The sequence below is a fragment of the Artemia sp. Qi Xiang Cuo genome, chromosome 11, assembly GCF_049724085.1.
Source record: "Artemia sp. Qi Xiang Cuo chromosome 11, ASM4972408v1, whole genome shotgun sequence".
NCBI lineage: Eukaryota > Metazoa > Arthropoda > Branchiopoda > Anostraca > Artemiidae > Artemia > Artemia sp. Qi Xiang Cuo.
Window position 1 is genome coordinate 18,236,965 of NC_142804.1, and position 27,070 is coordinate 18,264,034.

General features: G+C 36.1%; 1 protein-coding gene across 1 annotated transcript in view; it reads left to right on the plus strand.

Moving 5' to 3' along the window:
* The first annotated feature begins 369 nt into the window (after positions 1-369).
* The window catches only part of LOC148946719 (rac GTPase-activating protein 1-like), an 87,433-nt gene continuing 60,732 nt past the window's right edge, over positions 370-27,070 (plus strand). The window contains exons 1-2 of the mRNA XM_089096403.1: positions 370-491; positions 16,156-16,358. Coding sequence (XP_088952529.1) covers positions 404-491; positions 16,156-16,358 — 291 coding nt within the window. The 5' untranslated portion in view covers positions 370-403. The remainder of the gene's footprint in view (positions 492-16,155; positions 16,359-27,070) is intronic.

Consider the following 27,070-nt stretch of genomic DNA (forward strand, 5'->3'; position numbering starts at 1 on the left):
GGATCTAGAGGAATAAGAACCGTTTTCAATCTTGATGTGGAGCACAGAGCTAGTATATATCTGAAAAAAAGGTTACTGCATATGACTTTTTGTTTGTCTTCTAGTCAGATGTAAATGAAACTTGGATATAGGAGGATCTTAATCATCAAGCAGCCCATGTTTTTTCGGTTTTTATGCAGAATGCCTTTAAATTTCATAGGAAGAGCTTTTCAGTATTTTCGAAGCTTTCTCCAAAAGGCTCGATAAACGAAAGTCATTATTTTTTTTAACAGCTTTCAAGGAAAACCAGCCAACTCACAATTTTCGTGATTCTTTCGCTCATTAGTTGGTTTTCTCATGATGTTAGTGATTTGACTTTCAAATGTTTCGGCAAACTTATGAGGGCGAGAATTTTAAATTCAAAATGGCAGACCCTTACAGATTATCACTTGTTGCTGAGTTTGATGGCATAATACGTGATCAAGACGTTTTAATGCAAGGATGTGAGGAAGGTAATCTTAAATAAAGTGAAGATAAATCGTAAATAATGTTCATTAGCATGATTACTATGCTTAAAAATTCACCCTAGTCCCTAATGGGGCCAGATAGGCTATAGGCCTAGGCTATCTTAGCCCTTGAATGTGTTAAGAACTCTGTGGAATTTTTATTGTTTTGATAATTATGATAGCTAAAAGATACTGATTCGACATAGGCCTATACTTATAACTACTACTACTACTACTACTAACAACTCATCACAGCACCAAGCCGCCTGAGGCCAACACAGCTACTCATGCTCCTCCTCCACCCCAATCTATTCAAAGCCTCCCTTTTTACACCCGCCCACGAAGTTCCCATTTCCTTTAAATCTTTCTTTATGATGTCTTCCCACCCCAGATGGGGACGACCTGCTTTCCATTTAGCCCTAGATGGTTGGCCGAAAAGAACAATCTTTGGCAATCTGTCATGCTTCATCTGCACAACATGCCCTAACCACCTCAACCTTTCTTTCATTATAGACCTAGAAAGCAGTATTGAACCACATTTTTTGTATAGCCTATTGTTTGAAATACGGTCAGTCAGCTGGGTACCCAGAACAATCCTTAAGCAATTTCTCTGGAAAACATCTAGCAAATCTTCATTCGCTTTTTGGAGTGTCCATGCTTCAGAGCCATATTTGACCACTGTCATCACTGTAGCTTCTAAGATTCTAATCTTATGGCTAGCAGGGGTGTAGCTACAGTATTTTTATTGGTGGGGCAAGAGTGAGTGCTAGGCTATTGAAATAGGTGCTATTAAAGCCATAGTGAAGAAAAGTAACCATTTAGCAAACAGGCTACTTGGCAAATTTAAAACATTATGCAATACACTAGGCCTATAAACAATAAACACATATTACACAATCATGAACAGGCCAGATATCCACTCTTTGACTATTGGAAAAAATCAGTTTATAAGCTTATATAGAATGGTACTATCCAATCTCCTTATAATTAAAAACATTTTAGTCATCTAGTTGGAAAATTTGGCCCATCTGTATAGGAAAAATCTAAATTTGCTAACTAGTTGACAATAGGCTAAATGTTGCCCAAGGAAAACTCATGGTCAATATATACCAAATCATATTATTGAGTTAGGACTAAAGTGAATACACCATTTGATGCCTTTTTTTATGCTGATTACGAACATAATAAGCATTTCTATTGAAATTGAATTTCATCCCCCCCTAGATATGTTACTTCTGGGTTAGGTTAGGTTAGGTATAGCCTATATAGGGGGGGCTGAAATTCTTTTCCAATAGAAATGCTTTATTATATTTGTAATCAGCATAAAAAAAGACATCAAATGGTGTATTCACTTTATTTGAAACTCAACAATATGATTTGGTATATATTGACCAAACTCATTTTCCAACTAGTTGACTAATAACTTCTCCCCAGCAAAACTTAATTTTTCCAACTAGTTGACTAATAACTTCTCCCAAGCAACACTTAAATTTGTCAACTAGTTGACAATAAATGTTGCCCCAGCATAACTTTCCTTTTCAAACTAGCTGACTAATAACTTCTCCCAAGCACAACTTAATTTTGCCAACTAGCTGGAAAGAAACATTGCCCCATAAAAAAATTAATTTTCCAACTAGTTGACTAACAATAGTTAGAATTTATTCTGAATAGCATAAAATATGTTAATATAGGGTTTTTTCAAATTTAATTATCACTATTGTTACTATTGTGTTACAACTTCTGTCTCTCTCCCTGTCTCCCTCTTAATGGGAGATATTTTTTTAGTTATATATTGGGCTTTGAAGCCAGAGATTTTTTGTTTTGATTCCCAGGATAATTGGTCTTATACCTGGTCCCAAAAGTGACATTGAATTTGTCAAAGCTTGGAGGGTTATTCCTCCTGTCTGTTTAAAGAAAACGGATACATATTTGAAGTTTTGTTCATTTCTATCTTGCATTTAATGGACATAAATTGTGTATGTTCCTCCATTTATCTGTCTTTGTTTCTATTCTGGCGGAATATTTTTGTCTCATTTTTAGAATTTTTCTAACTAGTTGACTAATAACTTCTCCCCAGCAAAAATTAATTTTTGCCAACTAGTTGACTAATAACTTCTCTGCAACAACACTCAAATTTGCCAGCTAGTTGACAATAAATGTTGCCCCAGCAAAACTTTCCTTTTCCAGCTAGTTGACTAGTAACTTCTCCCCAGCAAAACTTTATTTTTCCAACTAGTTGACTAATTAACTTCTCCCCAGCAACATTTAATTTTGTCAACTAGCTGGAAACAAACATTGCCCCAGAAAACAATTTATTTTCAAACTAGTTGACTAGCAACTTTTCCCCAGCAATACTTTCTTTATCCAACTAGCTAGAAACAAACTTACCCTATCAACACTTTTGTTAGCTGTCTATTTGGCAAGTAAATTTTGCTCAGAATAATTTCTTAGCTAACAACATGACATAAAGAGAAAACAAAAAACACACTATTCTCAGTCCAACAAAAATTGGCAGTAAGTGATTTTAACAAATGTGCTACAGCTAAGGTAAATCAAATAAACTGAATTCAGGAGTAAATAGTCTTAAAGCCACAGAACTAAAAATCTTCTCCTTCTATAAGTATGCTTTCCAATCTTAGGCAACACTCTGCAAGATAGTCTTACCCCAGGTTCACAGAGATGCAATTTCATGTAAAAATGCACATTTTTGTGCAACCTGCCAAGTTCCATTCATTGTCTGATGCCCACTTTTGCAGTTGTTCTTATATATATATATATATATATATATATATATATATACAGGCTATATATATGTATATATGCTATTCTATTATAAAATATACTAGTTCCAAAATAAATTGTTTTCTGGGACAATGTTTGTTTCCAGCTAGTTGGCAAAATTAAATGTTGCAGGGGAGAATCCATTAGTCAACTAGTTGGAAAAATTAAGTTTTACTGGGGAGAACTTACTAGTCAACTAGTTGGAAAATGAATTGTTTTCTGGGGCAATGTTTCTTTCCAGCTTGTTGGCAAAATTAAGTTTTGCTGGGGAGAAGGTATTAGTCAACTAGTTGGAAAAACTAAGTTTTGCTGGGGAGAAGTTATTAGTCAACTAGTTGGAAAAGGAAAGGTTTGATGGGGCAACATTTATTGTCAACTAGTTGACAAATTTAAGTGTTTCTGGGGAGAGGCTATTAGTCAACTAGTTGGGAAAATTAATTAATAATTCTAAAAATGAGACAAAAATATTCCTCTTTAAACAGACAGGAGGAATAACACTCCAAGCTTTAACAAATTCAATCTCACTTTTGGGACGAGGTATTATAAGACTAATGATCCTGGGAATAAATAAAAAATTCCTGGCTTCAAAGCCCAATATATAACTCAAAATATATCTCCCATTAAGAGGGAGAGAGACAGAAGTTGTAACACAATAGTAACAATAGTGATAATTAAATTTAAAAAAAAAACGTATATTATTAACATATTTTATGCTATTGAGAATGAATTCTAGCTATTATTAGTCAACTAGTTGGAAAAGGAAAGTTTTGCTGGGGCAACATTTATTGTCAACTAGCTGGCAAATTTAAGTGTTGCTGGGGAGAGGCTATTAGTCAACTAGTTGGGAAAATTAATTAATAATTCTAAAAATGAGACAAAAATATTCCTCTTTAAACAGACAGGAGGAATAACACTCCAAGCTTTAACAAATTCAATCTCACTTTTAGGACCAGGTACAAGACTAATTATCCTGGGAATTAAAACAAAAAATCCCTGGCTTCAAAGCCCAATATATAACTCAAAATATATCTCCCATTAAGAGGGAGAGAGACAGAAGTTGTAACACAATAGTAACAATAGTGATAATTAAATTTAAAAAAACCGTATATTATTAACATATTTTATGCTATTCAGAATAAATTCTAACTAGGCTATTATTAGTCAACTAGTTGGAAAATGAATTGTTTTCTGGGGCAATGTTTCTTTCCATCTAGTTGACAAAATTAAGTTTTGCTGGGGAGAAGTTATTAGTCAACTAGTTGGAAAAGGAAAGTTTTGCTGGGGCAACATTTATTGCCAACTAGTTGGCAAATTTAAGTGCTGCTGGGGGGAAGTTATTAGTCAACTAGTTAGAAAAATTAAGTTTTGCTGGGGAGAAGTTATTAGTCAGCTAGGTGGCAAATTTAGATTTTTCCTATACAGATGGGCCAAATTTTCCACCTAGATGACTAAAATGTTTTTAATTATAAGGAGATTGGATAGTACCATTCTATATAAGCTTATAAGCTAATTTTTTCCAATAGTCAAAGAGTGGAGTCCCAAACAGGCCTATAAGTGTTGGTGCCTGGCTTTTACTAAAATTGTCAGCAATGAGCTAGTGTACCAAGTGACTTCATTGAGGGGAGCATAATAGGGCTACTACTCTTCATCCTCTACATAAATAGCATAACTGAAGGTAAAACCAGCTGCATCAAGCTCTTTGCAGATGACACATAGCATTTCAGCCAAGTGACAAAACAAGATGCTAGAACCATCCTGCAGAGTGACATTAACATGTTGAATAGGAATCTTGAGAACCTAGGATTAAGCTTCAATGCAGGGTTTGGACTCGCCTATAAATTCCTATATTTTAATGCACTCCTATAAAATGCCTATATTTTGACTAAAATCCTATTATTCCTATATTTTCGACTGAAGATCACCAAGAACATTGATCATGATTTGCAATTTTCACTGCTTGTTAAGTAAGCCAAGATGTGCTTTTCTTTGCTTTTGACTCTGCTTGTAGACTGTGCTGTTTTTTGGTGTAGATCAACAATTAATTACAACTGTTGAGCTGTTTGAACTTAACTGATGCTTTGTGTTGGGATTAGTAAGCTGCTTCTGCCTGGTCTATGTTGTTGTCTTGACTTAGTAGCCTATGTTTAGTTCTTTGTTAATGTTGGGCCTGTTCAAAATGAGCAAAGATCAGTATATAGGCTAACAGTCTCTGCTTAATGAGACTGTGAGTTCTTGCGACTTATGCATTTCCTGGCTGAACACTATAAAAGGCTGATGCAAATATTGCCCAGTTTTGGATATATCCACATTTTTTTCTTTTTATGGCCTTTTAATTGTGGGATGCTACTTTGCAGGGGATACATGGTAATTAAGTATGGGGCCTACCAAGTTCAATAGTTCATGGCTTGCTAAGATGGATTGCAGTGGTAGAAAGATTGGCAAATGGTGTAAGACTGGGAACAACCAGTGCTTGTTCTTTTGCAAACTCTGCTTGAAAAATCTTGGTTGCACAGCTGGGGCTGCTCAGCTAAACCAATGTGTGTGATCTGCAGAACACAAAGCCGCAGTTACTGCTCAACTACATCCACTACAGCTTCACCTGACCGGACAATCTCGAGTTGATGAAACAACCAAGGATAAACCATTAGTTGGTACAAACATGTTTTGTGAGCGTGATGCCGCTTATAAAGCTGAGTTAATATGGGCACTTCAGACAGTTCAGAGCACCATCTCTGCTAACTCTTCAGACCATATTCTCACAACCTTCCATGCTATGTTCCCCGGTAAGATCCCCAACAGAATGTCCCTATGTGCAAAGAAACTCACATATCTGATCACTGATGTGCTGCATCCTTACTGAAGCAAATGCTTGTGAAGGACATTCAGTCATATTTTGTACTAGAATATGACAAGACAACCAACAACGCTGGTATGAAAGAGTTTTGGATACGTGTTCAATATTGGTCCTCATGCAGAAATGAAATCCGGAGCAGACATTTATGCACAGGTTTTATGGGCCACGCAACAAGTGATGACCTGTATAGGAAGATTATGTCAGCCATTGAACTGTTCATGAGTTTCACAAACTCAAGAACAGCAGAACTGTTCATGAGTTTCACCCAACTGTTCCAGAAAGAAGACCCTCTCATTCATGTTCTGCACTCAGAGATCAAAAGACTAGTTGTGATGCTTTGCGGACAGGTCTTTACTCCAGATTTCCTGACCAAGACTGAAAATTTCTCACCAGAAATATTGAACCTTGCTGAAAAATTTGCAGAACAGCCTATAGTTTCAGAAAATGTGGAACAAACTTTTGATGAGAAAGCAACACTGAAAGACAAGGCTATTTTCTATGTCAATGTGTGAAGACATTTTGTTGCGGGTATTTGTCATATTTTGAACAAATATCCTCTGGAAAAGGAGGGTTTTCTAGAGGCTTTATGCTGTTTGAGTCCAATCAACATGAAGGATTCAAGAAGCATTGCAGACATAGCAGTTGTGGCACACGAGATTGCAATTGGAGTAAGCTCAGATGTTGCCCAGGCTGAGTGGCTGCTTTTGCAAACAGAAATGGGACCCCATGAGGACATTACTTGGATTGATCATTTTTGGAGCCATTATTTTGGACTGGTGAATGAGCGCAGGGACAGCAAGTACCCAGAACTTACCAAGCTTATCAAAGCGGTGCTGACGTTGTTGCACGGCAGCACAGATGTTGAGCATGGGTTCTCACGTTCTGGTAGGATTCTTGGTGAAGACCAGGCCTTGATGTCTGAATGCATTCTGGATGCAAGACTCATGGTATATGACACATTGAGGCTTTATGTAGGAAAACAGAACAGTTTGTTATTATAAAAGAGCTGTTGAATCTTGCATGCTCTGCATGGTCTTGGTATCAACAGTATCTGCATGAAAAGAAAAAAGAAGAGCTATCCAAGAAGGAGAAAGCAGTTTTCAAAGAGGACAGAAAGCAGAGTTGCAGGAGGTCCACAACAAAAAGAAAGAAATAGAAGACCTGGAAAGCAAAAGGAAAAAACTTAAGAGCATCAGAGTAAGAAAAGAGAACCGTAGCAGATACTCTACTTCAGTAAGTGACCAACAGAATGATGAAGGCTGCCAAGTCCAAGAGTTCCATAGATATTGCCCTAGCTGTTTCTTTGCTCGAAGGAGCTGTGAAGTTCAGAACAAGTGAAAGAGAGCAGATGGTGGAATCTGCAAGAATGGAGCAGTCTCTTGCAAAGAGAAAAACTGACCTCATATCGAAATTGATGCCCAAGAAGCAGCAAGAGTGATTCCAAATATTTTACCTGTATCAGTCAATTGTTGGCACAGTATGTGTATCTGATTTTTTTACCATTTGTACAGTTTGTATTTGAAAAAAAAAAAAAAAATGAATGCAAAAACTCGGGAAATGACGAATTTATGTGACCAGGCATCCCACGCCATCTACCACAGATCTGATCCCGAGGACTTCTGAATCCTATATTTGGGCCTGGGAAATCCTATAACAATAAGACAGAGCCTATAATTTGAAACGAACCGACCTGTCTGAACCATGTCAATGCTGAAAAGTGCAAACATTAGGCTATGGATTGGACCCAAGCCAAAAAAACATTGATGACACCCTCACATTAGGGTAAATTTTTACCAAAGCACAATAGGCCTTTTATTTCCCTCATCAATGCGCTAAGATCTTACACCTTTTGTCAGAAAACGCTTAAAAGTGAATCCTTTGACCAAACATCTTATACCTTTGGTCATGTTTGTGCAAACACATTTCATAATTTTTATTTGATCAGAAGTCAAAGAATATGATGAGTAGATCATCAAAGTTCTCTCATCATTGTTCTACATGGCAAAACAGTGGCGGTCTTCACACTTTTTGCTAACATCAGTGAGCTGTAAGATCTTAGAAGAAAGATGAGTTTAAAAACGATAATCTTTGCAGAAAGATGTAAGATCTTAGTGCTAAAAAACGGGCCTATTATTGAGTTAGGAATAAAGTGAGTACACCATTTGATGCCTTTTTTTTATGCTGATTACTAATATAATAATCATTTCTATCGTAAATGAATTTCAGCCCCCCCCCCCAAACCAAACCTAACCTCCATAGGTGCAAATATATATCCTGAACTGGCATATATAGGGGGGGGGGGCTAAAATTCATTTCCGATAGAAATGATTGTTATTGTAATCAGCTTAAAAAAAAAGGCATCGAATGGTATATTCACTTTATTTGAAACTCAATAATTTGATTTGGTAAAAATTTACCCACATTAGCAAGAACAGAAACTGTTTCAGTCATATCACACACTGATTGTGAAAGAGACTTGGAGATCTTTATAGACTCAGGACTAAAATTCCACCAACACACAGATCTCATTAGAAATAAGGCAAGCAGGCTGGTTGGTCTAATCAGGCAGTCTATCAGGAATTTAGACACTAAAACCTTCACCAGACTCCACAAAGCCCTTGTGCAACCAACCATTGAGTATGGAAACATAGTCTAGGGCCCGTCATACGTTGGTGATGCTCTCAAAATCAAAAAGGTGCAGAGACATGCCACCAAACAGCTCCCTGGACTGAAAGAAATGTCATATGAAGAGCACCTGAAACAAATGAAGCTGCCAAGCCTAAAGATCTTCTTTATGGTCAGTTAGCAGTTAAAGACTGGAACTTGTTACCCAAAGAAGTAGTGTTGGCACCAACTCTAAACAGCTTCAAAAACTGTATTGACAAGCATCTACAGAAAGAAGTGTTTATTCATAATACATAACATACAAAATTGATATGACTTTGTGCACTAGGTGTACTATGTTGAGCCAAGATTAGAGAGTGCCATAACAGGATATGATATCCTAGTAAGAGGCACTGCTCCTGTAAGTTATGAGCTGCTGCAGATGACAGTAATATAGCATAAAGAAGCTTTTGGGTGGGTAAAGGTGAATGTTGTGGTATAAATGTAGCCTATGACCATTCTAGTAGGCTACCATACATAAGGAGACATGTTAAGAAAACAGTTCTTGCTTCATGATATGTAAAACAATCCTAATTAACATATTTTCCAGGTGGAGAACCTTTATTATCACTTCTTTCACTGTTGTATAATTTTTTTTAACAAAATTGTGAAAAAAATCATATTTGACTACATTTATCTGTTTTCACATAAGCCTAGTCTGTACATGAAAGTTACCATCACTACCATGTACCAAAAAGATATAAATAGGCAAATGTTGATAAAGTTTGGTTAGATTAGCTAGGTGGGATAAAATTCTACTTTGGCTATCTTGGAAAGGGGTTAGGTTAGGAAAACAAACTTTTCAGGGATGTGTCTACAGGCTAAAGTATGTCCTGGGTAGGTATTTTGAAGTACCTACCTCCACTCCTTCTCCCTTTAGAGGGTCCTGACCTTGATGACCTTTAAAAATCTGTGTGTTATAAAAGTGAAACCTTGCAAAATAGATCTTCTACTTCAGTAAAGTGCAACAAAATTGTTTTCAGTTTAACAACATGGCTCAATCCCAATTTATAAGGTTTTAAAGATATGTAAATACATTTCCTAAGTTTTGAAAAAAAAAAACACTGATATGCCTTAAAATTTTACTCAAATAAGAGGAATTATATTTTCAGAAATAAAGCTTGAGAAAAAGAAACTAATCAACTTAAAATTACGGTTAAATATTGTTTTGTCAAAATTTCAATAGGTATAGACCTGTCAAGTAGGCAAATTTCAGAACCCTCTAGAGGGAGAAGGAGTGGAGGTAGGTACTTCAAAATACCTTCCCAGGACATACCTAACCCCTTTCCAAGATAGCCAAAAGTAGAATTTTACTGCTAGATGGTTCTTGGGTGTTTGTTTTATAAACAATTTTCAAGACTTGGAGAATAGACATAAATATTGAAAAATGTGAGTGAAAAACTAGAAAAACAAGGAAAATAGTACACTGTCTAAGTAAAGATACAGAATAAATCAAAGTATTACCATAGATTGTGTACCATTATATTGTGAGATATTCTCCCCCCCCCCCCATATAAAGCTAGAATTATTAACTGATCTGTTGGTCATTGTTCTACAAAGAATATCCAGAAAATTTGAACAATTCTTGGCATTATTGCAGCAGAAACCTTAAAGCAATTGAAAATTGCCAGGGATGCTCATTGGAAGGGAAAATTGAATCTTAGAGTTTGAAAATTACCTTCCCCTCTGTATCTTTGTTTAAAAAAATCTATAAAAATTGCACAAAAGTTATTTCTTGAGTAAATCAGGGTGTGAGGGGTATACACTACTGGAGGGAGTTATACTGAATATTGTTTTTATGTCTGTAATTCCCTTCATAAGCAAAGATCAGTCTTGTAGTGCAGCTTGATAAAACTGATGACAATAGAAAAAGAGAATGGATTATTCTCTGTATAGAGAAAGAGAACAATAAGAAGAGAGAATTGGTTATTCTAGAGTGCATGCTTATATGTGCACAGAAAATTTCTAAATTATGAGAAAAATATGCATATTTTGTTTTACTTCACTTTATTCTATTCTCAGCAGACATTTTATACAGCCTGCTGATGCAGAGATAAATGTCCCACAAATAGCACTGCTGTTGTATTAAAAAAAGGGAGAAACACCCCTTAAAAATCAAGTGATCTTAAGGGAAACACAATGTTCAGATTTGGCATATCAGAGAACACTACTGTATGGGTTTCAAGCTCCTATCTGCATAAATGTGGAATTTTGTATTTTTTACCAGAAGAAAGATCATGGACATGTTTTTTTTTTCTCAGGGGGAATTGTACTGACCAAGTGGTCCTAGAATATTGGAAGAGGGTTCATTCGGACGGAAATTAAAAGTTTGAGTGCCCTTTTTAATAGACCAAAAAAATTGGAGGGCAGCTAGGACCCCTCCACTGCCCCTTTTTTTGGGGGGGGGGGGTGGTGCAAAATATGTTGATCTGAAAAAAAATATTTTTAGAGGGGGCACAAAATAGGTTGATCCAATAAACTTGCATTAGGAGCAAGTTTAATTAACGCAAACTTGAGTTAATTAAGTAAATTTCACTACTTTACACTACGCAAGGGGGGGGGGGGAGCCCCCCTCGCCCCCCGGGATCCGCCCCTGCCCCTTTTTTACCCAAAATCATTCGACCAAGATTGTGAGATAGCCATTTTGTTCAACATAGTTGAAAGGCCCAGTAACTATGCCTTTGGGTATAACATGACCCCTCTCCCACAGCCCCAGGGGAAAGGTCTTTAAATTATAAAATTTTGCCCATTGTTTACGCATAGTATTTGTTATTGGGATGCATGCATACATTTTCGGGTGGGGAGAGGGAACAAATTTTCTGCTGAGGGTTTTACTATGGGGAATTTTCCATGGGGAGAGAATTTTCCAGTGATTGAACCTGTCAGGGAAAATTACACACTGCGGGAAGTTGCCAGAATTCTTATACAAATTTCCTTTTATATGTCTTGCTTTCTCTTTTCCGTCTCTATTTTATGCACAGAGTGGTTAAGAGTAATTGTCCAGAGTAAATTTTCACCAGGATGAATTGTCTAGAGGATATTTCTGTGGGGAGGAGGTTTCTCCGTGAAGGTGGGGCCAGATTTCCTAGCATTTTTTTTAAAAACGATTAGAAATTAAATAAAAAACAAGTTTTTTCAGCTGAAAGTAAGGAGCAATATTAAAACTTGAAATGAACAGAAATTATTACGTATATGAAGCGGGATACCCCCTTCTCAACTCTGTCCTCTTTGCGCTAAAGTTTGAATTTTGTCCCAATTTTCAAAGAATGACTCACTGAAACACAAGGGGCATGACTGGAGGGCAACTAACCCCCTCCCACTATTTCCCCAAAATCATCAAATCAAAATTTTGAGATAGCCATTTTGTCCAACATAATTGAAAAGTCCAGAAATTCTATCTTTGAGGATGACAACCCGCCCCCCCTAGAGCCCTTAGGGCAAGGGTAGTAAGTTATGCACTTGGGGCATATAAGGTTTATATAGAAAGGGTGATTGTATAAAATTCGGAGGGGGTTCATTGGATTGGTAATCAGAAGCTCTAAGTGTCCTTTTTAAGATTGAAAGTGATAGAAGGGTGGTACCCCCCCCCCCAAACCTCGTATTTTCCCGAAATGCATCTGATACAAATTTTGAGATGGTCATTTGTCATTGTTGAAACTTCAAAAAAGGCTCATTCGATTGGAAATTTAAAGGGCTTTTGCCCTTTTTATTGGTCAAAAGTGATTGGAGGGAAACAAGCCCCCCCCCCTCCTTGCCCTTCAGTTCCCAAAACACAACAAATCAAAATTTTGAGACTGCCATTTTGTTCAGCGTAGTTTAAAGCTCTGGAAATTATGTCTTTGACAACCCCCATACCTTCTCAAGATCAGAACATAATTCACAATTTACTGAAAATATAATTGCTTTGGATTGTCAGTTTAGTATACATATACTGATATTTATTCCTTAAAGTTTAAATATTTTTTTTATTTATTAAAGTTAAAAAACTTAAAACATTATAAACGTAATTAATAAAGAGTCAAAAGTAAAAGGAGGGATGTCAGCCCCCCCCCCTCCCCAAGCTGATCATTCCCCAAAACATATCCGATGGAAATTTCAATAGAGCCATTTTATTCAGCATTGTTGAAAGGTTCAGTATTGGAAATGTCAACCTCCCCACAGTCCTTAGGACAAGGGCTGTAAGTTAGGATATTAGTTCATTGTGTACACATGGCGTATGTTATTGAGAAAGGTAGGCTATACATGTCTAAACTTTACTTCCCAAGAAGACAAAGGATATTCAGGTGAGCCTTTCAGAGCCTTTCGTTTTGAATTTCATTTATCTATTGATAGTGATTTGTGGTAATTTGAAGCTTGGACGATTATATAAATTTATTTTTGCTCATTCTTGGCTTAGTGAAGCTCTTTACTTTTCTTCGAAAACCTTGTTTTGTGGAAAAAGGTTGTTTAATTAATTCTAATTAAACATCCCCTGTGCTTCAGGAATTGTTCAGAAAGAATTAGGACAAAAAGTCAAACTTTAGAGTAAAGAGTGAGATATTGATGAGGGGGCAGCTCCACTCATCTACAAAAACATTTCTGTTTGTTTTACGTTTTAATGTTTCCCCTTACTTTCAGTTGAAAAAGCTTTTTTTTTTATTTCATTTCTTATAATTTTTCAAATAATGCAGCGAATCTGCCTCCCTTCTCTGTGAAAAATTACCCCACAAAAAAACTCCGCCATGGAAAGTTCCTCCCACGGTAAATCCCCCTGGACAATTCCATCCTTGCTGAAAGTTTCCCCCGGGAAACTTTCTGCAGACAATTCCACTTGGAAAATTATTCTTAGCGTACTTTCATTTTAAAAAATACTTGATTTTTATTTAATTTCTGATTATTTTTCAAATCATGCAGAAAATATCCCCCTCTGTGGAAAGTTGCTCCTGTGGACATTTCTCCCATGGAGAATTTCTCCTGTGGAAATGTTTCCCATGGAGAATTTTTCTTACAGAAATTCCAATCCTCACAGAAAAATCCCCCAGACAATTTTAACTCCGTTGAATATTTCCCAAACAGTTCCCTCAGAAGATCTGCACATGTAAAATTGAGTTGCCAAGGAAAAAGCATGACAAATAAAAATAATTTCTTTCAGGAAGTCTGGCAAATTGGCCCTGTGTGAAATTTCCCCTGAGAATTTCCCTCCAGCTGCCCCCTCCTTAATACCTTGCTCTTCACACTTTTTTTTTTCAATTTCGTGTTCTAACTATATGCTGCAGTATTTCAGAAATCGCCGTTGAAGAATTGGGCAAAAAGTCCAACTTGAGCGTAAAAAGCAAGGTATTGAGGAGGACCCTCCCTCATGTACAGAATAATTCCTGTTTGTATTAAGTCTTAATTTCGTTCGTTACTTTCAGTCAAAAAGACTTTGTTTATCAAATTTCTTATCATTTCTCAAATAAATGCTTGGAAATCCGCCTCCTTCCTCCATGGAAAATTCCCCCTTCCATGAACGTTCCTCCATAAAAAGTTCTTCCCGAGTAGAATCCCCCTCCGCCCAGAGAATTCCTTCCCCGCTGACAATTTCTCTCAGAAAATTTCCTGCAGACAATTTCATCTGGAAAATTCTTCTTAGCCTGCTTTCAGTTGAAAAAAAAGACTTGTTCTTCATTTTTTCTAATTTTCTAATTCTTTTTTTCTAATTTCTAATTTTTTTTTCAAATGGTGCCTGAAGTCGCCCTCTGTGGAAAATCCCCCCCCCTACAAAGGAAGGTTTCTAATAGAGAAAATTTACCCATGAAGAGCTTTTCCTACTGAAAATTCCCCCAATGAGAATTTCTCCCGTGGAGAATTTCTCAAACAGACCCCCTCCCCAAAGAAAAATGTCCCTCAAATAATTTGAAACACTTTGAAAATTTCCGCTGGATAATTCCCCCAGAACATCTCTACATGTAAAATTGTGTTGACAAAGTAAGAAAAATTCAAAATAATTCGAATAGGAATCCTGGCAAATATCCATGTGTAAAATTTTCCTTTCAAAGTTTATTCCTGGAAGCTTTCCTCCCCGCAAAAAATTATCCGCGTGGAAATCCTCCCTTCGCCACAGAAAGTTCCCCTCCCAGAAAAATGTCTGTTTACTTCTAATAACAAATACTATATGTAAACAATGAATAAATTTCGTAAATACAACCCTTTCCTCAGGGGCTGTGGGGGATCATGTCATCCTCAGAGGCATGGTTATTTGATCTTCCTACTATGCTGAACAAAATGACTATCTTAAAATTTCGATTGGGGAAAAGGGGCGTGAGAGGGAGGCTAGTTACTACCTTCTCAAAAAGGGCACTACAACTTAATTTCCATTCGAATGAGCTATAATCCGATCTTGTTGGACCATTTGTTTGATATGATCCTCCTGGCAAAAAAAATAAAACAAACAAATACGCATCCATGATCTTTCTTCTGGCAAAAAGTACTTAAGTTCCACATTCTTTTAGATGGGAGCTTGAAATCTCTACAGTAGAGTTCTCTGATATGCTGAATCTGATGGTGCGATTCTCATTAAGATTCCATAATTTCTGTGGGTTGTTTCCTCCTTTTTCATAATAACGCGAATTTTCTCAGGCTTGCAGCTTTTGATGGGTAATAATAAACATAATGAATTTTACTTATTTGGAATCAGCATAATAAGTCATTTTTTTTTATATGTCTGTTGTTATCAAAATTCCGTTTAGAATTTCGGTTACTATTGGGTCAAGTTGCTCCTTACTTACTGTTCATTACCATGAGCTGTCTGACACTAAGCAAGAAAAGCAGAAAGTTTGCATACCATCTCTTCTATTTAATTAAGGAACAAAAACAAAACGTAAACATTTACAGAAGAGAAGCCCCTTTTTTTAATATTCTTTTTCTTGAAGTGGTTGTAGCCTTATCCCAATTCAGAACAGTATTGATTTCCTTTTTATCAAGGTCATAGTAATAGACATCCAACAAACTGATGCTGGAAAGCCGGCATTGCAAAAAGTGGGGTAATATAGTAGCCATGCAACATGTCAGTTTTCATGGCCTAGTGACATTTGTTGGCAGATTTTGTCAGAAAATGCTATTGCTTCCACTATTCCCGAATTCGTCCGTAGCTTTTGGAATCTTGTCGAGTTCTGCTACTGGCTGCTCTTTGGAACGTTTTTCATACCTGCTGGAAAGGGACAATAATGTAAAAAATTTACTCAGTGATGCTTAGGAATATCTGAATTCCTTCTATTTTGAACTGGGACCTAGAACTGCAGACCTAGAACATGTACCTGTTTTAATTTATTGTGTTTCTCCAATGACAAGTCTTAGCTGTAAGAATGGTAGCATTTTTGTCCTCGTTTGTAACCCAATTCCCATTTCTTTTAGAGTTCCTGCGATTTATTCAGAGCTGCAAATACTTGGAATTAGATGCATCCAAGATAAGAAGTGAAAGTTCTCGGTTGCTCAGAGAAAAGCAAGATTTGAGTCGTAGATTGGAAACTGAAACGTTGAAACACGAGCAGTCACGGAGCTTGTTGGAAAGATCACTTGAGAAAAGAAGAGTATTAGAAAAACATAAAAACGCTGCAGTAAGAAACCGTTTAATTTTAGATAAGACAACTTTCTAATCAAAAGAATGGGCACTACAAAATAAAGTATTGTTAAACTTTTATTTTGTATAAAGACAAGAAAAGAGGACTTAACTCAAAATCGTAAACCGTTATCTAAACCAGTTAGGCATTAATCTTTTAGCGCAAAATAAAGAACTTAAATTTAGAGTAACCGTTTCCAGAGACAATCGTAAACCCTGTGCGTTTCCGCCCTTAGAATAACTGACGTATCTTCTGCAAATAATATTGGTAATTCATTACAAAAAGGCAAGGAATTTCGAAGATCATTTATATAAATAAAATACAAACTGTCAGCCTAAATACAGATCTTTGAAGAACTCCTATATTTTCAAAAAGAAAAATGATTCATCACCAGATAAATATTGTCGTGTTAAATCAGAGGAATTCGGCAAACTCCTATATTTTCCAGTTTATTAAAACAATTACGTGACCAAAAAAGCGCTTTTAATGGGGAAAAAATTGTTGCTGCCAAATAGCTATCAATAGCCAAATGCTTCAGCAAAATGATCACAAATGCTTCCTCCATCCTTCTTTCATTAAATATCTTACTCTTTCATGACTTATAATATGTAATGTGATATTTCTTATTTTAACTTTATTTGTATTTTTGTTTATTATTTTCCATATTTTCTGGGCTGAATCACATGTGTGAAACTGAATTTACAAAAGTAGTTTACCTCTGCTTCTCTGAGAACAAGGTTTAATTGGTCTTTATAATGTTTAAAAATTTTCTTCATTTGGGATTTAATTTACTAAAATTATTACCTTCATTTGGGTCCTTCATCTTTAGACTATACAATCTATTTTTTTTTTCCTTTATGCTTTTCAACAAACTTCCAAGGACATACTTGATCAAATTTTTTGTCACAAAATAAAACAGTTGACTGATTCAGGTCTTCAACACTTAGGATATCATTCCAGTCTGTATCCCCTATTTTTAACTTCTTTTATAGCTTTTACTTGATCTCTTTTCCTGTTTTATTTCTGTTCTAGAGAAATTGGAAACAACAGCGCTGGTATGGAAAAAGTTTCGACAGAATTCCAAAAGCTGCTGACTTTTTAGTAGCACAACTTGTGTTTTGACAGCTTTGCTTTGAGCAAAAAATATTGTTATATGTAAAATTTGCAGAACAGTAACAAATGTAGGTTAGTATAGCTTGCAGTTAGAAATATCAATAGTTTTCTGAATTACCATTAACACCGTAAACTAATTCAGTGGTGAGTCATATACTCGTCATACATATCATACTCCATAATTTTAGATGTACCATTTTATCAAAAATAATATGTCACATTTACTCTAGTACTGCTAGTGGAATATAGTATTCAAAGTCTGAAGTATATTGTATATTACTTATTGCTGTTACTTTGTGGATAGAGTTGTACACTCTTATGCTATTGGTATTATGAAAATTATGCTTAGCCAACTGCATGCTTGATACTCATTAATCACTATAACTATAAAAACCACCATTTGATTTCTGGGAGAATAATATTGATTGGCAGCCTGACAGTCACATGCATTATGAAGCTGTGATATTAATTTTCCCCTAACATAATCTCAAAAGAACCAGAGAAGTACTGCTACATTGTAGTGTGGCTGGTTTAAGATACTAATCTTCCAAATTCCAGCTTTCCTATTACCTGCTTTAACTTAATGTACACATTGATAGCTACCAGCTCTTTTAACATTCTTTCTCTCTGACGAATAAATAGTTTTGCGAGAATCTGGCTATTTCTCCCAGACTTGGACAAACATTCCCTTTCATTTGAAGAGAAGTCAAGTAAGTAAAAAACTGACCACAAAAACCAAGGATAACGACGGCTTAAAAGAGAATTTTCACATAGCGACGTTGAAAGCCAATGAGTTTTTAGTCTGAACAAGTTTTAAAAAGCAGCAGTGTAAGAGCTCACTCACAAAGCGGGATAGTACGTTACTTCTCTAAATGCGTGCTAAAGTCATTATAATGTACTAATTGAATTTGATACCAATCTCTAGGATTACCAATATCTTTGTCTTGGAACATTAAAGATCAGGATTGCATATGGTTTTAATGAGAATAAAGGACATAATGGTATTCATAAAGCAAGTGGAACACGGGGCTTTTCAGAGCCAGTCCGGTGTACTACTTCACTAATGCGATGAAGTTTCAGTTTATCAGCACGATCGGTTGCGCGAAATAAATGCCACTTCTTCCGTGAACCGAAGTGAACGTCCTAGGCCGCTTCAATGAATGACTTACATGTTTCATTAGTAAGGGACCCTGCCACTGGGTAACTAACTCACCATGAAGTGGGACGGAACTAAGACTACGGCCACGAGCACTTGTGTCCACAATTCTCGACAAGAGATTCGCATGATGTCTTGCACATACAGCACAATAAGAGGTGAAGAAATTCGGGAATACCATCAAACAGTGTTGGCTGCTAAAAAAATCAGTAAAGTTTTTGCAGTACACTAAGAGAGGAATGCTTAGGATCTTCATGCGCGCTAGCAACATGCTCTAACCATGTTTTGTAGTGTTCGAGAACTGGACTTCGTGGAAAATTTTGAAAACCCTCTGAATTTGCAGGATCAAGCAAGTGTCCAAGTTGATCTGGTTTTTCGATCGTCAGTTCAACCGAGCTGGTTTCAAATATATTCTTCACGCCTATTCTTCAAGTGGGTTGTACTTATTTGTGGCAATGAAAAAGTGCGAATTGAGATTATTCAATAGTTTATCTAAGAAGTTTTAAAGTTTCCGAGAACTTGCAGCTACCACCTCTCTAGCCATTCCTGCAGAATCTCCCAGCTCAGAAACCACATTGTTATCAATTACCGAACGTGTCCTTCGTGACATCAGGGGTTTCTGGCGTAAAACTACGGAAACACCATGGTATAAAAGATCTGTCGAGGAAGACGCCGCTTTCGAGAAGTAAAGAAGTAGTTGAGAATCAACTAAATCATCTGCTGACAGTTGCAACTTCATTTTGGCAAGGTCATCAATTTTTTTATTCACCATATTCGTAACTTCCCATGGTAAAAGCTCCATCTTTTGGAGTGAAAGAGAAAGGCTAAATACAGTTTCGTAAATATCAATAATCCCTTCTAAACTAAGTACGAAATCGGCTTGCGAGATATTATTCAAACAGTCATCTTGATTGTCACGGAGTAAGAAAAACATCTGGGGGTAGTTTCCCTGAAAATTCGGGAAACTTGTGCTAAGTATGTAGCAAACCTAGTAGAGGAAAAGAAGGATGTCTTCTTTAAACTAAAACCTTGTGTCTTGGTAAGGGTTATCATTGCTTCGAAACTTTTTTCATAACCCATCTTTTTGTTACCGGTGGATATGAGGTCACAAAGACCTGAGATGCACTGTGACGACTTTAGTGAATCTCCTTCAGCCAATTCAACGCGATGGGCTGGATCCCAGTTAAATTTATACCAGGGAGAATCACGGAGACCAATAAGCGTCAAGATGAGTAGGCACATGAAGCGTGAAATATTGTCCATCCATCGCACCACCTCCAAGCTGTTGCTTGATATTTTCTACCGTCAGGGAGTGATGCTTCAAAGCTTCAAGCAGAGCGCGTGCGATGTCTAATCCTGTATGCCCACTAACGACTTGCAATTCGACAAAGAAAAAATCAAGTCGTCCAGTAAGGAAAGAAATCCGAACCGTTCGCCTATTAGGTGTCATCTTGTCGGCAATAATAGCAAATAGTGGTGGCCGTTTAGTTGCGAGTAGATTTGTACTAAGGCATCTTTGTACTGAGGTATCTATTAGGTGTTTAATTAACAGATACCTTTCAATCATATTCGTCTGGTTTTTGATGTGTAGTAAGTATTTGAGACAAAAACTTTGGAAAGTAGTGAAAACATTGTGTCAATTTAGGTGAAAGTGATAGTCATTAGGGGTGGATAGTCACTAGTGATAAATCGCTAGCGGGGGAAACCTTGAACGGAACGGGAATTTTGGGGAACCGATTTTTTAGTTGAGAAGACAGAGATTTTTGGGAATATCCCCAGAAATTTGGGCATTGTGGAAGCACTGGTATTTTCATCTGCCAATAAATTTGAAAACTGCTAAGTAGCATTGCTACTTTGCTACCCCACATTTTCCATGGCGGCAGCAGCGTAATGGTCAGACATATCATTCAAAATGATGTAGGTACCTAAGCAAGTTTTACCAGTAAATATTTATCAATAATAGTAGCATTATTATGACAAATTCTTGCTTATACTAAACCAGTGGGCAGTAATTCATATAAAAACTACATATTCAAAAATTTTAACCCCTTGTTTGATGTCGAAATACATTTCATTAAATCAATGTTAAAATCCCCCATAACGAAAAAAGGATGACGTTGTTGATTTAGGACACCCAACAATGAATCATATTTTCTTAAAAATCTTAAACAGTAGACAAAGGCGGCCGATGTACTACAATTAGCAAAATCATATTCCTTCCGTCACTCACGTCTATTACACAACTTTCAAATATCATCTCAACATCCCAAATCATTAAATCCTTACGTTTGTAACATAAAAAAATATCTCATGTAGATCTACCAATTGCCCCCCCCCTTCTCTTTCTGATTTTCGACTAGTATGAGAAAACAGTAATTTTAATACTGGTGAAATGGATTATTTTCGTCAAGAAATGTTTTACAAATTCCTCATATATCTGTTGACTACTCCTTCAAAAATCATGCAAAAAATATGGCTACTATTTAATTCTTTACAGTCCCAAAATGATAGTCGTTGCATTTGATTATTTGAAGATGGAAGATAATAAAAAAACATATTTATTCTTAGGTGTAAAACATTTATCCAACCAATTTTCATCTTGAGCTGAAAACCTCTGAAAATACTTTTTATATTAAGAGGTTCTTTTTCAGTTGTGACAGAATATGATAGAAACAAATATGACACATTGACTGAAACTGGCACAAAATTAGCACCCCTTCTCCGTCAGCTGATAATAATAAAATGAAAAAAGAGAACAGGAAAAAAATAAAGAAAATAAACACAAAAAATATGATACTTGTTATAGATAAGTAATAAAGTAAACAAACATAAAAAGAGGGAAGCACAAAAAAAAACACTTTTTGCTGACATATTTAAATTTTATCATTAAACGGTATAACAATCCATTCTGTATGGCTATCGTTGCGCTAGATCTGTAACAACACACAACCCAGCAAGTAAAAATTGTACACAAAGTACAAAGTTCCACATTTTGGTAGATAGGAGCTTGAAACCTCTACAGTAGGGTTCTCTGATATGCTGAATCTGATGGTGTGATTTTCAGTAAGATCATCGCTTGACATTTTTGGGGAGTTTCCTCTCTTTTTTGAAAATCAGGCAGATTTTCTCAGGCTTGTAGCTTTTGATGAGAAATGTTAAACTTAGCAAATCTTATATATTTGGAATCAACATAAAAAGCCAATTCTTTTGATGTATTAATTGTTGTCAAAATTCCTTTTTCAGAGTTTTGGTTACTATTGGCCGAGTCGCTCCTTAATTACAGTTTATCACCAAGAACTATCTCAAAACAGGTGGAACAGGTTTAATAACCCTTGCTTCAAATCCTGGAATATCACATGTACGTAACTTATCTCAGAATGCACATAATTTCAATTGAAAACTTTTCGACATCAAAACTTAAAACGAACAGAAACTTTTACGTATATGATTGGGTTCGCCCCCTAGTCAATACCTCGCTCTTTACGCTAAAGTTTTTCTCAGTACTTTCATAAGTGCTATTTATTATAATTAACAGCCCTTGTGATTAAGGGGTCATTCTTAAAGAATTGGAAAAAAATTCTAACTTAAGCGTAAAGAGCGAGGTATTGACTTGGGGGCGAATCCCCTAATATACGTATTAAAAATATACGAATATAGAAGTTCGTTACGTAAATTAATTCGTAAGTTACGTATATTTATTACTAATAAAAACATCGTAAATAAAATTAAAGAACTTTCGAGAAAGTCATTTAGCCCCCCCCCCCAAAAAAAAAAATTGATATGCAAATTTCATTTTAATTATTCATGTATGGTGAGCCAAAATCAAAACCTGCATTAATTCAAAAACGTTCAGAAATCAAATAAATTTTTTTTTTTACTGAAAGTAAGGAGCGACATTAAAACTTAAAACGAACAGAAATTATTCCGTATATAAAAGGGGCTGTCCCCTCCTCAACGCCTCACTCTTTACGCTAAAGTTTGACTCTTTATCACAACTCAGTTTTCTAAAACAATAAAAATCTTTAGCGTAAAGAGCGAGGCGTTGAGGAGGGGGCAGCCCCTTTCATATACGGAATAATTTCTGTTCGTTTTAAGTTTTAATGTCGCTCCTTACTTTCAGTTTAAAAAAAACTTGTCTTTTTTTATTTAATAGATAATAGAAATAATAGGTGAAAGGGATTACTGCTATGTACGAGAATAACATTGCTGCGGTTAAGGTAGGAAATGAGGTTAATAGCTGGTTTCGTATTAAATCAGGAGCTAAGCAGGGTTGTGTTCTATCCCCTTCTATATGGATGGTATGATAATCTTTGTCCTAAGAACCACATCAAAGGCTATAAAAAATGAATATAATAAATGAATTAGTATATATACGCAACGACCTGTATATATATATATATATATATATATATATATATATATATATATATATATATATATATATATATATATATATATATATATATATATATATATATATATATATATATATATATATATATATATATATATATATATATATATATATATATATATATATATATATATATATATATATATATATATATATATATATATATATATATATATATATATATATAAAAGAACAATAGTCAAATAACAAATAACATTAAAAATAGAACATGCCTGAGGTCTGGAAGTCAAACCGAAAAGAAGACAACCATACCCCATGCCCTATACACTCAGGAGACATCAACTCCTGAGAAGAAAAGGAAAAAAACATTTTTTAAAAATAAATAAATAAAAAATGAAACGCTATTCTGTTTGATTCTTAACTAAATGGCCCTTAAGAATCCCTTTAAAAGTCCCAAGCGAGTGGCATCTCTGTACTTAAGAAGGTAGGGAATTCCAGACCTGTTGACAAGTAATGGGAAGATTGAAATCCGAAAGCATAGTAGGGGTAGGAGGAATGCAGATATTAAATGAAGAACGAAGGCTAAACATGGAGCTGAGTCAGAAATAAACATAGGAGTTTTTTTTCGAAGATATATTGGAAGATTGCCATGAAGCTGATGAAAGAAAAAAGAAGCACAAGAAAGAATGTAAATAGACTGTAGATCTAAGAGCAGTGTTGGTGAGGAACGGTTGGTGTCCATCACCAGACGCCGTGTTTTATTATGCATGACAGAAAGTGACTGCAGTATAGAAGGAAAAGTAGACATCCATACAATGGGGGAATATGAAACATATAACTGTACAAGGCAGAAAAAAAGAAGCTTCAGAATAGATCCAGGAAATGTGTGTTCAAGTTTTCGAATGATACCCTAACTTCGTGAGACCTTAACCCTAATCATGGCTATATGGTGTGTAAATGAAAAGTTCTCGTCAAACAGGATACCAAGAATCTAGGCCACCCGATTCTCTGGTCTACACAAGCAGCCCCGTGCCACCTGAAGCTGTATAAGCCGAGGATAATGCTTACCAGTTCGAGAAAAAATTTGAAAGTGGGCCCTAACACCATTCATGACCAAGTACCTAGCACCGAGATAAAGAATAATTCTTTCGAATATTGCTACCAGATTAGGCTTGATATCACAGTCCATTTTCTCAAAAGTCTAAAGAGTGGTGTCAACAGCAAAAGCAACGAGAAAATCTTCATTCGAAGTAGTATTAGAACACGAACGAACATCAGGATGACACAGCTTGCAGCATGCCAGAGGCCTGGTGTTTTTAGCTGCCGAAATCAGATCATTAACATAAATCAGAAATAAAACCGGGCCAAAAACACATCCCTGAGGTACCCCACAATCTACTTCAGATGGGCTCCGGATCAATTGAAATAAGCCTACCAGAAAGATATGATTCAAACCATGAGAAAGCATTTGATCTTATACCAATATGCGATAGTTTCCGAAGAAGAATACGATGAGTCGAGGAATCAATAGCTTTATGAACATCTAAAAACAAAGCTGCCGGTATATGACCAGAATCTATTGCCGAATGAATGAAATTCAAGAGAGCTGTGCAAGCATGCTCTGTATAGTGATTTACTCGGAATCCAAACTGGAAATCATGCAAAAATTCTTCTGCATCCAGAATACCAAGAAGCCTGAATAGCGTAGCCTTCTAAAAAATTTTGCTGAAAACAGATAGGAGAGAAATTGGCCTATGATTAGCAGGATCACTCAAAGAACCGCCTTTATACAGCACTATAACCTTAGTTCGCTTGAGAGATTCAGGAAAAATTCCTATCTCGAAAGACAGATTGACAAACTTAGCCAATGGTTAAAGAAGAGCTAGCAGAATGGCACGGAAAACCCTTGTAAGAATTCTTTCTGGCCTTGAAGGCGATGACCCTTTAAGAGTATTCACGATACGAGCTACCTAAAACTCAGAAACAGAGTTCAAGACCATTGACTTTAAACATGAGGGTCCAAGATAGGCTCTGAAATCACAACGAAAAGCTGCAGAGGAAGTATTCGTCTTTCCTATATTAGCAAAATAAGAGGTAAGCTCTAGCTGAACATCTTCTTCTCCTTGGACGGTATTACCATCGACTATCAGCGTTGTTGGAACTGAAGGCAGAGGGGGAGTAGGCCTTGAACCGTTGATGATGAGCTATAGATGATGAAGCCTTGTAAAGCTTCCACAAATAATTTTTCCTTTTCCAGCTTTTATGGAGACCTGGAGTCATCCATGGATTCAGCGGTGCTATCCTTTTCGAAGTATGGGGCGCTAGACCCTGATTGCAAAAATCTAGGATACTTTCTTTCACTAAATCATAAAAGATATCAAAAGAGTGGTTAAAACCCGAATCAGAAATCAAACTATCCCATGGCTTATCAGTCAGACGGGAATTAAGTAGACTCAGCTCAGTATAACCAAAACGGAAAAATGGGAGATTAGATGGTGATGATATACACTGCGCTTGATCAGCACTCTTAAATCGGGAAATGGCGGGAAAATGATCAGAAATATCACTAACCAGCACCGAATTGTCTAAGACATCTTGTGACGAGAAAGAATATTATCAATAAGAGAGGCAAGCATCTTAGTAACTCTGGTTGGTATACAAACTGGAGGTAGAGTTCCTAAAGAGAATATTCTTCACAAGAAATATATAGCTGAAGCAGAATTTTGATCCAGCAGGTTGAGGTTGAAATCGCCCATAAGGATTTGTTCACAGGGATGCTTTTAGACTGAATCCAAAACCTCTTCCAGAACTTTCATAAAGAAGGAATAGATCCACTAGTGGACCTGTAAACCAAACCCACAGCTAAATCTTTACACCATGACTTAATCTCAATAAAAAAGAATTCAAAGATTCCTTCCTCATTTCTGCTCAAATCACTTCGGAGATTGTATGCAAGACGATCAGCAATATTAAGGGCAAGTCCACCTGTCGCCATCTGTTTCCTGTTCAGCCTCTCCATCCTATATCCTGGAATATCTAAAACCATATCCTTATTTGAATCCAGTAAAGTTTCACGCAATCAAATTATATCAGGATCTCTACGAATTATTATCAGTTTCTCCTCATCAAAAGATGAGCAAAGTCCATGAATGTTAACGTGAAACACAGAGACAATATCATGTAGTTTGGAAGAGGCCAGACAATTTAATTACAAAGCATACTTACTTTTATTAGCCAAACTGGGGTTATTATTCATCTGATTTCTACTTTCAACTGAATTATTAATTACGCTTTCAATATCTAAAGGATTATTTTGTAACTCAACAAAACGTTCCCCCAAAGAGTTGATACCACCCTGGTCATCATAAAAAGAAGTCATCAAATTATTTACGGTAAAAAAAAATTACTTACGGTGGATGGTAGATCCGCTCCGCGACCAAACCTACCAGACCAAAGGCTGTCAACATCACAGCAGAGCTACGGCATCTATACAGAGGTAACACTAAACACTTTCTTGTATACACATGAAGATGAAAAACAAAAAAGAAAAGCCAAAACAATTGAACATGATCTAAGGAATAGTGGGGAGGAAAAAAAATAAGGACAAAAATTAAAAAGTAAAATAATAGAGATAAGGATAAGTGAGAAAGGTGAGGAAGGATAAGGAAAAAGAAATAAAGGAAAACTAAGAAACAAACAAAAATAAGGAAAAGGCATCGTCGATGGATTCATTTGAAGATCAAGTCACACACACGCAGGAGCATAATCATATTATTATAAATATAACAATAAATATACCAAAAGGATACTAAAAACAAAGGAAGGAACCAGACGAGATAATATAAAGCAATTAAACAACAAAAATCAGTTTTTATTCACAATTGAAAGGATGATCGCGTTAGACGCACTAACAGAGAACTTAAACGGATCAAATTCTCTACTCGCGTCCAGTTTTTCGCTTTGGAATTTTTCTTAGTTTCAAGCCAAATGTTAATCACTTTCGAAATGACTCTGGTTTCAGCCACTTTCACTAACGGGGTAGCAGAAGTGCGTAGGCTATACCCG